Raw genomic sequence first — 12,803 nt, forward strand, 5'->3', positions numbered from 1 at the left:
GTGTGATCCTGGCCATGTCATTTAACCCCAACTGCCTCAATAAAATAAAATAAAAGTTAACTGGCATGTGAAAAAAATTCACAGGTTACACAGCAAAATGGATCCCCACAGCCACCTTTTATTGACTTAGAAAACCACAGGTTAACATTATCTATGTTGCATTGTATTATTATTTAGTTTCCTAAACATTTCCCTGTTACATCTTAATCTCGTTTGGGCAGTGGTAAGTTTGTGGCTCTACATAAGGGTTAACATTTAGTCATTCATTCTCTAGACTGCCAGTGTAAATTCAAATTTGTCTAAATGTACAGACTGACAACCAGCTGCATGTGGCTGTTCTTTTTCCTGCATACTAAATAAAGTACCACAAAAAAGAGAACGCCACAGAATTCTGCACACAATAGACACTTAATAAATGTTCCACTGAGTGTAGGTCTTTTCTCAGGTGAAACCATTATTCCTTAGACACATTTAGAAATTTAACTCTTGCAAATCACTTTCAGGTGCATCCTCTGACCTCCCATCTTCACAACGGTTCTTCTCTCTACTTTGATATGCTTTCCAGTACATTTTCTGCTTTTGCAAGTATTTTTTTTTTCCCACCATAGAAATTCTCTAAGACAGAGAAACGGGTATTGAAATTGTAAGAGATAATATTAACATTCATTATTTAAACCTACTAAAAGAGATGCAAAGTGGCATGGTATTGAGAGAGCTGGCCCTGAAGTCCTGGGTTCAAAATCTATCCCTGACCTCTACTGGCTTTGTGACCTTGGCCAAAGTCAAGAACCTCCTCTGACCATAAGATGCAGATTAGTTAGTGACCTGTACAGAAAGAAGGTGTTCTTTTAGAAAGAGTTCCTCATTATGCCCAAAGGACTATCAAACAGTGCAAACCCTTTGATGCAGCAGTGCCATAATTCAGTCTGTATCCCAAAGAAATCATAAAAAAGGGAAAAGGATCCACTCGTGCAAAAATGTTTGTAGCAGCTCTCTTTGTGGTGGCAAGGAATTAGAAAATGAGTTAAAGCATTGGGAAATGGCTGAATAACTTGTGGTATATGAAGATAATGGAATATTATTATTCTATAAGAAATGATGAGCAAGCTGATTTCAGAAAAGCCTGGAAAGACTTAAATTAACTGATGCTGAACCAAACAAGTAGAACCAGGAATACACTGTACACATCAATAGCAAGTTTGTTTGATAATTAACCATGACAGACTCAGTTCTTCTCAATGGTTTAGTGATCCAAGGTGTTAGGGACATTCAGAGTGCTTGGACAGTCCGGCACACCAAGGCAAGCCCAATAAAATTTGGATGGAAAATGCTACTCAGAGAACTACGTAGACTGAATGTAAATGCATGCTATGTTCACTTTTCTTTTTCTTCTGTTTTTTTTTTCTCTCTCGTAATTTTTCCCTTTTGTTCAGATTTTTCTTTCCCAACATGATTCATAAGGACTATGTTAAAAAAAAAAAAAGAAGAAGAAGAAGAAGAATATATACATATATAAATATATAAAAATATGTATATATTATAAATAAATATAAATGAATAAAAAAATAAATAAAATATAAGCCAAAAAAAAGTTTTTACATGTAACTGGGAAAAATAAAATTTTTTTTAAAAGAAGAGTTCTTTATGTCAATGAATTACAGGTTTAGAACCAAAGCTCCCAATCAAATATATCTAATATTCCATTTCCTTGGGTCTGAATGGTGACCACTACTTATTGGCCGCCTTCACGCCAGGACGCCTGTCTTCTGCCCTCCTTCTCCTCCTCTTCCCATCTGTGGCATCACTCGGCCCACCCCCCAACTCCTACCACCCTGTGTGCGTGGTCTGCCCCGGTGAGGATACAAGCTATGGTGGCAGGAGCGCTCTCCGCTGCTCAGCACGGTGACTGCTAAACACACAGTCAGCCTTTAATGAATGTTGTTCTTCCACTCATTCCTGGAGGATCTGCTCTGCATCTGGAGCCAGAAGGTTAGAACCTTGGCTCCCCATTACCCGGGTGACCGGGCAAATCAATGACTCCGGACATCAGGTTCCTCGCCGTTATTACAACAACAACTGGCTGGAGTCGAAGTCCCTTCTGATCCCATTTCTATCAGTGGAAGAGATGGGACTGGAAGAACTTTACGCAGAGACCTTTACCTAGAGGACACGGCTACAGAAGGCGGGCCCCGCGGCTGGGATTCTGGAGCATCCCTCCCGGCCGGCCCTGGCTCCTAACCACCAGGAAGCTCGACCCGGGCCACCTGCCACCGTGGGAACCGCCAAAGACGGGTCAGTACAGCATGGCAGAGGCAACTTCCTCCGGGCCCACCAAATCACAGGACAGGAAGAGCAGTAAGATCCCTTGGAAGCCTACGTTCAAATCCTAGCGTCAGCGCTGGCAAACTGCAGAACTGGCTGGATGGAGCAGGGGCTACGGAGCTAGGCTGGGAGCTAGGAAGGCATGAGTTTGAATTCTACCTCAGTCACTCACTCACTGGGCAAGCACTCCAGCTCCTTTTGCCTCAGTTTCCTCATCTATAAAATGGGATAATAATAACAGCACCCACCTCACAGGACTAATGTGATTATGAGATTTTATATATACATAATATGTATATATATATACATATATATGTCACACACATATATGGACACACACACACACACATATATATACACACACACACATATATAGTTTTGCTAACCTTTTAGTGCTATAAAAATTAATTATAATTATCCTAAATCTTTACTAGCTATGACTTTGGGTAAGTTATTTAAATTTTGTGATTCTCAGTTTCCTCTGATGTAAGAAGGGGATAATAACAATATCATCCACTTCACAGGGTTACTGTGATGATGATAATGAGATTTTATACACACACACACACACACACACACACACACACACACACACACACACACACACTATATCTTTGTAAACCTTAAAGTGCCATATAACATTAGCTATTATTATCCTAAATCTTTACTAGCTATCATTTTGGTCAATTATTTAAAGTTTGTGATCCTCGGGTTCTTCTGATATAAGAAGGGGATAATAATAATAACAACAACAATAATATTTATAGAGTATTACTATGCACCAAGTCCTTTCCAATTATTATCTCATTTAATCCTCACAACAACACTGGGAGGTAGGTGCTATTATTATCCCCATTTTATAGATAAGAAAGCTGAGGCAAACTCAGGTTAAGTGGCTTGACTGGGGTCACACTGCCACTATCTGTGGGGTGGGATTTAAATTCAGGGGCTCTTGCCTGCAGGCCTCAGTGCACTATCTCCTAAAGGCTACAGAAATAGGGACTCACAAAGCTCACACAGTATACCTGTCCCTTCCCCCTAGTTATTTACCTTTGGCTCTTCCCTCCTCTTCTCATCACTATTTCTTTTAAAGCACAACCATATTTTTTCTGTCATCTTTATTTTCTGAACCAGCATTCATGATGTAAATTATTTACAAAGAAAAAGGTGAGACAACACTTGAGCTTTCTGTGGGATGGAGATAAATTTAAGTCTGCAAATGAGGCCTGACAGCTCTCAAGGATGTGTGTTGAGGCTGGAGCGGCTGAGCCAGGTCTCCAAAGGAGGACTGTCACCTCTTTTTCCTAGGATTGTTCCTCACCTAATTTTCAGGGGACGAGGCATCCAGAACTATTCTCAGAAAAATGAAAGCTGCAAAGCGGCTGGAGGGGCGGCTTTCTGGAAAATCTCACACAATCCCTGTGTTAATGACTGCCTGATAAAGTCAGATGCAAGCACGAGTTCATGCTGAGTACACCTCCCAAATCTGATTGGCCAATGGCATATCACTCAACTTCCCTGAGTTGAATGATGAGAACTCATGAGGAGAACTCATAGGAGCATAAATGTAGTGAGACATGTGGTCCAGGGCAGCTGGGTGGTGCAGTGGATAGAGCCCCAGGCCCAGAGTCAGGAAGATTCATCTTCTTAAGTTCAAATCTGGCCTCAGACACTGATTAGCTCTATGATCCTACACAAGTCATTTAACCCTATTTTACCCCAATTGTCCCATCTATAAAATGAGCTAGAAAAGGAAAAGGCCAACCATTCTAGTATCTTTGCCAAGAAAACCCCAAATGGAGTCCCAAAGAGTTGGACAATATTGAACAACAATGCTCTAGGACAGTGGTATCAAACTCAGATAGAAATGAGGGCCACTAAACCACAGGGAAAGATACCCGATGAGAGGATGTTGACTTAGATAGCCACAACCTGAATGTTCTGGAGAATGTTGAGTTTACTTTATTATAAGTGTTGAGGCTAAAGTCTCAAATTATCCTAGTTATATTTACTATATAAATGTATTTATCTTATTACGTTATATTTATTAGATATGTTAATTATTTTTTTTCTCTCTTCAATCCTCATCTTTTTTTTCCCTTTTTTTTGTTATTAAAGTTTTTTATTTACAAAACATATACATGGATAATTTTTCAACATTGATCCTTGCATAGTCTTGTGTTCCAAATTTTGCCCTCATCTCTTCCCCTAGATGGGAAGTAATCCAATCTATGTTATACATGTTAAAATAAATGTTTTATATTTTAACATATTTAACATGTATTGGACTATCTGCCATCTAGGGGAGGGGGTGGAGGAAACAAGGGGGAAATTTGGAGAAGATTTTGCAAAGGTCAGTGTTAAAAAACTACCTGTGCATATGTTTTGTAAATAAAAAACTTTAATAAAAAAAAATAAATAAATGGGGGCAGTTAGCTGGCACAGTGGATAGAGCACCAGCCCTGAAGCCAGGAAGACCTGTCAAATAGGGTCTCAAATTTGAACCTCAGTTCAAAAAAAAAAAAAAAAAAAAAAAAAGAAGGAAAGAAAGTAATGGTAATACTAAAACACAAATAAATAAAATGAAATAAATGTTTTTTTTATTTTCTTTTTTGCTGAGGTAATTGGGGTTAAGTGACTTGCCCAGAGTCACACATCTAGGCAGTGTTAAGTGTCTGAGCCCAAATTTGAACTCAGGTCCTCCTGACTCAGGGCGTGTGCTCTATCCCCTCACCATCTAGTTGCCCCAGTAAATGTGTTTATTATCATTGTTGAAGCTAAAGCTCACATTTGCTCCCTGGTTTAATTTCTTGGCTTGGTTAAAGCCAATTTGGGACTGTCACCATAAGGAAAATGCTGGGCGTGGTTTCCTCTAGCCAAATGAGCCAGGAGCACCTGCCCTGGAAACCAGCGCCCTCATTCTATTCTCATACACTCCCGAGGGGAAAGCTAAGCCGAGTTACCCCAGGGAGAGGGAAATTAAAAGCCTGCGTCTGAGGCGAAGCTTCGTGCTCCGTCTGGTCATTAGCTAGCTGCTGGAACCTGGGGGCCGGGGCCGCTAACGGTCACCAGCCTTTCTGACCGCCTTGTCTGCCGGCCCTGGGACGTCTGTGAGTTAAGGATGTCGGTGGGATCACTAACCGCCCCCTCCCAGGAGCTCCCTGAGGAGGGGCCTCCTCTCAGCGACCCAGGCCACGGGCGGCCGTCCGGCGCACGAATCGCGCTCACCTGCTATTCTCCCGATGGGCATGGCGTGCTCCTCGGGCGGGGAGACAGACACCATGATGTGGTTCATGTACGCCAAGTCTTCCCGGTGCGACAGGTTGATGGGCTTCCCTTCCCTATGGAGTCCGTCCTCCGACAGCCTGGACTGTTTGAAATCCACCGAGTGCCGGGGGTTCAGTATCAAAGGGTGCATGATGGGGCTGGGCATCAGCTGGATGACCCGAGTGTTCTCTTGCCGAGGGCTGGACGGCTTGGGGTGGGCTTCGGACGAGGGTGGGCAGTGGTTGTTCTCCATGGGAGACACTGACAGAGGGTAGGACTCCTGGTGGTTATTCTCCTGGTGAAGCCTTGGGCCCGGGATCCGCTCAGACGGGGACAGCCGGCGGATCATGTTGTCCAGCGGGGACCGGATGGGCCGCTGGTCGGGGTCTGGCGAAGGCCGGTGGTTGGTGGTGATGGGCGACCTGGAACGATGCAAGAGTTCAATGGTAGGAGGATTGTGGTGCATATTTTCCACTGGTGGCCTTGAAGATCTCTGGATACAATTATCTGGGGAAAAAACAAAACAAACAAACAAATGAATAAACACAAAACAAAAATGTCTATGAAGGATGGGTGAAAAGACTGAAAGAAAGCAGTCCGGAGACTATATTTGTATTCTTCCCAGAAGGTCAGGGTACTCATTCTCAGAGCTTTTTAATTATAGAAAGTAATTATTTACATGTTATACATACTCATAATTCTTTCCCCACCACCACACAAACCAAGAATTTCCACAAAAATTGAATCATATATTAATTCCCCATAAGCACAATAAACTCAAATATCTATGCTCAAGCCTTCTCTTATTTCACCCTTCTCTTTTTAATAGCTGCTTTAAAGAAATGCAGAATCTTAAAAGAGTTAAAAAGGGCCTTGAAGGTTCCATTCCAAAGCTATCAGCTTCTTCAGGAAGCCTTCTTTAATTCCCTAAGTCAGTAATGGCTCCTTCCTCCTGAGTCTTCATATAAAGCATTCACATAAAACATATGTTATCCTGTAAGATGGCCATCCATTTATTTGCCCCCACTATAATTTCCTGGATGGGCAGCTCTGCCCTATCTAAATCTGGTATCTGCCCCAGTTTCAAGGAACTTAGGAAATATTAGTTGAATTAAATTTTCGCAATACCCTGGTAAGGTAACTAATATTCCTCTTTTTACATATATGATAAACACAGATCAGAGCAATGACTGATTGACTTATTCTAATCCATAATATAAAACAAAGGTGGGTCTGAGAAAATGGTTTTAACTACACAATCAATGACTTTATTTAGTCAGAACAGTGGGACAATATGTCAAATGTCTGTGACTTCATTGATGTGGTATTTCCCTCTACAAATCCATCTATAAATTACTTAAGTCCTCCATCATGCTCACAGAGGCTTAAGTTACTTGCCATGGTCACATCGGTAGGAAAGTTTCATTACCAGAGCCAAACCCCTATCTTGCTCACTCTGAATCCAGCATTTTAAAAGTTCCAATTAGGAACCTAACTCCAGTTCTTTAACTGGGTTAAATCTCTATCTGACTTTCAGTCTTTAGGCACTGATAACAAAGTGGGGGGTAGGGCCTCCGTTCCTCAACTCAACTCAGAAACCCAAGACTTCGTTCCTTAGCATTTCCTCATTGACTGCCCATCTCTGATGAAAGGGTAGGAGCCCTTCTAAGCAAAACCAGTCCCTCTTCTCCCTTTTCCTGCCCTGAGGAAGCTGTCTGCAATCAGCCCTTCCACTCCCTCTAATCTCACTCTCTTTAACCCTCTGCACTTTAGCTTTGAACCTCTTCACAGGGAGAATATGGGTAAAGAGGCAGCTTATCCAGGTCAAGTCTGGTTGTTAGAATCAATAGTCAATAAGTACTTAAATTCTTACTAAGTTTGAAGCACTGTGTTAAGTGCCAAGAATAGACAGAAAAGTAAAAATATGGCTCCAGGCATCAAGGGACTCACATTTTAGTCTAATTATGTGATGTTCACTTTCATTTTTAAATAGAAGCAGCATTTAAATTTGGAGCTATATAACTAAAATAGCCTTAAAGTCACTAAAACTTCTGGATACCCTCTGACCTAGAGATACTAGTACTCAACCTATACCCCAAAGAGATAAAGAGAAAAAAGGTTCATGTGGACAAAAATATATATAGCATATAAATATAATATATAAATAATATAATATATAAATATATATTTCTGTTTTAGTAAAAAATTAGAAAGTAAGAGGTCTGTCAATAGAAAAATGACTGAGCTAGCATGACATCAGAATGCAATGGAATATTATTTTCTTTAAGAAATGAATTGTGCACAGTAACAGCAATATTATAAGAGTGATCAATTCTGATCCAGACAACAATCCAAAGGACCCATGATGAAAAATGCTACAGGCTCTATAAAGAGAATTGATGGAGTCTGAATGCAGCCTGAAGCAAGAAAATTTCTTTCTTGATTTTTTTTGGGCATATTTTCTTTCACAATATGGCTAATAAAGAAATATATTTTGGATGATTTCATATGTATAATTGATGTTATATTGCCTGTTTTCTTAGTGGGTGGGGAAAGGAAGGAGAAAAAGAGAAAATTTGGAACTCTAAATTTTAAAAAATAAATGTTAATTTAAAAAAACTTCTATTGGGAAATATTTAATGAAATAAAAATATATTGAAACAAAAGAAATGACGAAAAGGATTGTTTCAGAGAAACCTAGAGAGGTGTATGAACTGATACAGTATGAAATAAAAACCAGGATGATAATTTTTACATTATCGTAACAACATAATGAAAACAAATAACTCTGAAGGATTTAAGAACCCTAATCAGTGTAATAACCAACCATGATTTCAGAGGAATAATGATAAAGCAGGCTACTCATTTCTTGACCAAGAGGACCAAGAAAGGTTTAACTCACTGTCAAACATGGCCAATGTGGGAATTTGTTTTGTTTACATTTACAAATGTATCTATAACAATTTCTATGTATATAACAGTATCTATAGATGTTACTATATCTATAGATATATACATCTATATATAAAGAGACATATACATACATACACACACATATACACAAATATCCTACAAGGGTTAAGTTTTTCTCCTCTTTCTCTTCCCCCAAACACTGAAGCATCTAAATAAATCAATTTTATTCACAAAAAATGGGATTTGGGAACTTGGTAGGTTCAGTAAGCAAAAGATTAAAAAATAAAATAAAATAAAACCTTCATTAACTAAGTTAAATGGGAAGAAATTACAGCATGAACTTCTTACAGCTTTTTAGTGTTATAATTAGCCAAAGATGAAAAATTTGAGCTGTAAGTAAAGTTTACATATCAAGGGAAATAGTGGGCAAAAGGCACATTGTTCATGAATGTTAAACATCCAATTCTTTGAGATCAAATGGTTAATTTTTCAAGAATTGTTCAACTCACTGCTGGGTATGTGATTATACAGACTGGGATGCTTAATCTAACTTCTCCACTGTAATCGGGGTGTGTGTGTGTGTGTGTGTGTGTGTGTGTGTGTGTGTGTGTGTGCGTCCACAAATATACACAAAATACATTTAGGTGCTTCATTACACTGCTTATGCAGGTATAAACCATTAAAAGCATAGGCTATAAGTGTAACAGCAACAGCCTAAATAGCGATTCTGGCTCCCTTCCCAAGTACCACACAACGGACTTAGGAGATGTACTATAAAAAATACCCTCATATCAATTTTTAAACAGATATTCAGTTGTGGGGAGGTTGGTTGGGAGTGAAGGGAGATGATGATCTTGAACCACATGTAACAAGGCGTAGAGGAAGAGAGCCTACCATGCTGGCCTGTATGTGTGTGTGTGAGTATGGGAAGGAGTTAAGCATAACAAAGCTACCTGCTGTTGGAAATGCTATTACGGACAGGGGAAAGGCCAGGGAAGCACACTATAGCTAGTACCTTCATTTTAACTAATTGTTTTTGCTAATTAGGTGTTAAGTTCAGCAGTTCTGACTTGTTAAAGGGGTATACATGTAATAAAAATTCTTTAATGTTGGTACCCTAGGGCACAGTCCACCTCCCACCCCGATTACAGGTCTTAACACAAGCAATTGTATAACTTACACTTGCCAGCCAGAATGAAAACTTAATCTTTTGTATAAGTATTTTTTGTAGGATAAGTATTATTTGGGGGGAGGGCAAGATAATAATATTAGCTTGTATTTAAGTAGATTTAAAATTTACATATATTCGTTGAGTTGGTCTTCCATATTACTTTATGGTTGCGAAGCATGGGTTACTATAGCTGTCATTTCCAAAGAACTAAAATTTAGTATTGTTCAGAGGGCACAAAGAATTATAAAGATGCGATACCACCATAGAATTGTACAAATTTGAAAAAAAAGATGGGCTGGTCTTGTGGGGAGGCCCAGGGAGCAGTAACTAAGAATGCCTCACTGACTTGTTCAGGTCTGGGGGAGAAATAAGGAAGGTCCCAAACACAGGAGGTGGATCCTTTGTGGAGGCCTTAGGGAAGTCATGGACAAGAGTGGGGCTGGATAAGCAGGTATGGATGGATTGGGATCAGCATCAGCTGGTGGAAACAACTGGTGGAACCAATGAAACAGCAAATCCTGCTGGGTACTGGAATAACTCTGGGAGGCAAGGAGTGCCAATATCATTACACTCATTTTACAGACCAAACGGGGAGCTGCCTGGGGTAGTTCAGGGGTAGTGCTGGAATTCAATCCCAGGTCTTTTTTTTCCCCATCACTTTACACTTTCCATTACTCAATGGTGACTTTTCCGAAAAGCCCAAGACACCGAGGCAGAATCTGAATAAAAAATGCAACTGTGTAATGTAGTTGTCCCAAAGCTTAATAAATTTCCTTTCAAATTCCACGTCCAGATGGTTTCTATCATCCTGAGTTATTAACGCTTATACATACACAAAGATTTTCTGAGAAGCATGTATCCTATTTCCTGAAGCCGTTTCCCTCCTTACAAATCTCCGAGAGGAAGCAGCTCCTGGGTCAGCCCCCTGGTTACCTGCAGGCACTCTTTGAAGTGCAGGGCTTCAAAGCTGCCCGTGGGTGGGCGTACCCAGGCCGGGGAAGGAAGGCAAACGTTCGTGCCATGCTCAAAGAGGAAGTGATGCGATCTCCTGTGGAGAGTCCGCTCCGGCCTGCCCCGCTTTGGGAACAGGGAAAGGGCTTTCATCCAGGGCCCTGGATAATCCGCTTCAGATTTTTCTGGAGGCTGAGGCGCTATCTGGGCAGGAACACGCCTCGGGAGAATGTGATTTATTTATTTTGGGGCAGATAACAACTCAGCGAGGAAGTACTTGATGAAGATGATAACATTAATGGTAAAGAATTGGACCCGATGGTATTTAATTGCAGGCTCCTGGTGGTCTGGGACATAGCCACTCTCAAGGCTAAAAGGCCTCCACTCAGCCTTTCTAGGCTTTGTCTCAGTTTGCAAAGCAGCAGCCACGGGCAGTGGGTTACGACATGCTTACCCTGCTGCCTGCTGTCTCTGTTATTATAAGTTGGCAGCAGGGATGGAAACTTAGAGACCAGAGCCGGCAGGCAGAGACGCTCCGGACACAGGAAATACACGGAGCGGACAGTGGGTGCATTAAATCTCCCAGATGTAGGAGTCCTCTGTCTAAAGCAAGATTTTTTTGGTCTGGCCTTGATGTCTGGGTTTGTTATTGGTGACTTGCCCAGATGGAAAACTGGGAAGGAATCCATGTCGCCGCCGCTTTCATTTGGAAGTTCCCAATATAGGAAGGGAAAACAATAATGGATAAAACCTAACATAAATTTGTTTGTGCGGAAAAGGAAGGTGGAAGAGAAAGGTTATTCTTGATGAATAATGGCGACGATAAGCATTTAGAGAGTGCTTTAAGTTCTACAAAGTGCTTTCCACCCATTTGTATAATAAGTAATGTAGGCATTGTTATCCTTTTTTTCCAGATGAGGAAACTGAGATTTTTACTGATGGGCTGATGTGTCGGTGATCACAAAATTAGGAGCCTGAGGTAGACTCTGAAGTCAAATATCCTTATTCCAACAATAAAAACAATCATATTTCTTTGTAGAAAGCTTATGTAAATGTAGAATGTCCTCTCTTTACCGAATATCTTTGAATCAATATATATTTTTAATTTAATAGGAAGGGAGGGAGAGAGAAAGGGAGGAAGGGAGGAAGAGAGAGAGGGAGGAAGAGAGAGAAGGGGAAGGAAAGAGGGAGGGAAGGAAGCAAGGAGGGAAGGAAGGAAGGAAGGAAGGAGAGAGGGAGGGAAGGAAGGAAGGAAGGAGAGAGGGAGGGAAGGAAGGAAGGAGAGAGGGAGGGAAGGAAGGAAGGAAACAAGGAGGGAAGGAAGGAAGGCCCAAGTGACTATTGTTCTCGTCTCTGCTGATGTTCTCTCTCCACAGGAATTAAAGATATATTTTCTAGACTCATTTCCTTTGGTTCATCAGAAGAGATCCCTTATTTAAAATTCATTAAGATCTAACTTGAATTGTATCTTGTCATAAATAATAGTCAACAAATCCCAAATGCTTTAAGGTCTGACTAATTCTATGACTTTCAGACTAGTAAATTTCCAGTAGAAAATAAAGGAAAAGATCAGATTTTCATTTAGAAAAGCAAAAATAAAAAGTGGTCAATTATCTTCTCTCAAAGCTTTAGATTAAAAAAAGAAAGAAAAAGTCAGAGATATTGTTAATGATACCAACATAACTCTCAGTCAGCTAGGTTCATAGGATCATTGATTTAGAGAAAGAATGGAATTCAGAAGGTTAATGCCCTCATTTTATTGATGAAGAAATTGGGATATAGAGAGGTGCCATGATTTATCTCCAGATACATGGCTAGGAAATGTCTAAAGTAACATCTAAATTCAAGTCTTCCTGACTGCAAGGCTATATTCTATCTATTCCTTCATCCAACTACCTCCAGTTTACTCTTCTGCTTTCTATACACTTCCAAAGCGGTTTGCTTCTCAGAACAATTTTTTTAAAAAAATGATCGAAAGGGATTGTGAAAATCACAAATGCTTATTAATTTCCTAGTTACTCTTTTACCCCTCCAGGGACTAGAAAAGATGTTTTTAATTCACAGAGAACAAAGGAGGCAGAGTCCAGAATACTTCTTTTTTGAGTCCTCTCCTAAAAGGCTCCATACCCTCATATTCTCCTACCCAACTCACCTTCCCCTTGCCCAAGTCTTGCAGCTC

The 12,803-nt window shown here is 40.4% G+C and overlaps 1 protein-coding gene across 1 annotated transcript in view; it reads right to left on the reverse strand.

Annotated features, from left to right (window-relative positions):
• Positions 1-12,803, reverse strand: part of ETV6 (ETS variant transcription factor 6) — a 296,875-nt gene that overhangs the window by 30,653 nt on the left and 253,419 nt on the right. The window contains exon 5 of the mRNA XM_052000102.1: positions 5,551-6,096. Within this exon, the coding sequence (XP_051856062.1) occupies positions 5,551-6,096 (546 nt within the window). The remainder of the gene's footprint in view (positions 1-5,550; positions 6,097-12,803) is intronic.

This window comes from Antechinus flavipes, chromosome 5 (genome assembly GCF_016432865.1).
Source record: "Antechinus flavipes isolate AdamAnt ecotype Samford, QLD, Australia chromosome 5, AdamAnt_v2, whole genome shotgun sequence".
Classification (NCBI taxonomy): Eukaryota; Metazoa; Chordata; class Mammalia; order Dasyuromorphia; family Dasyuridae; genus Antechinus; species Antechinus flavipes.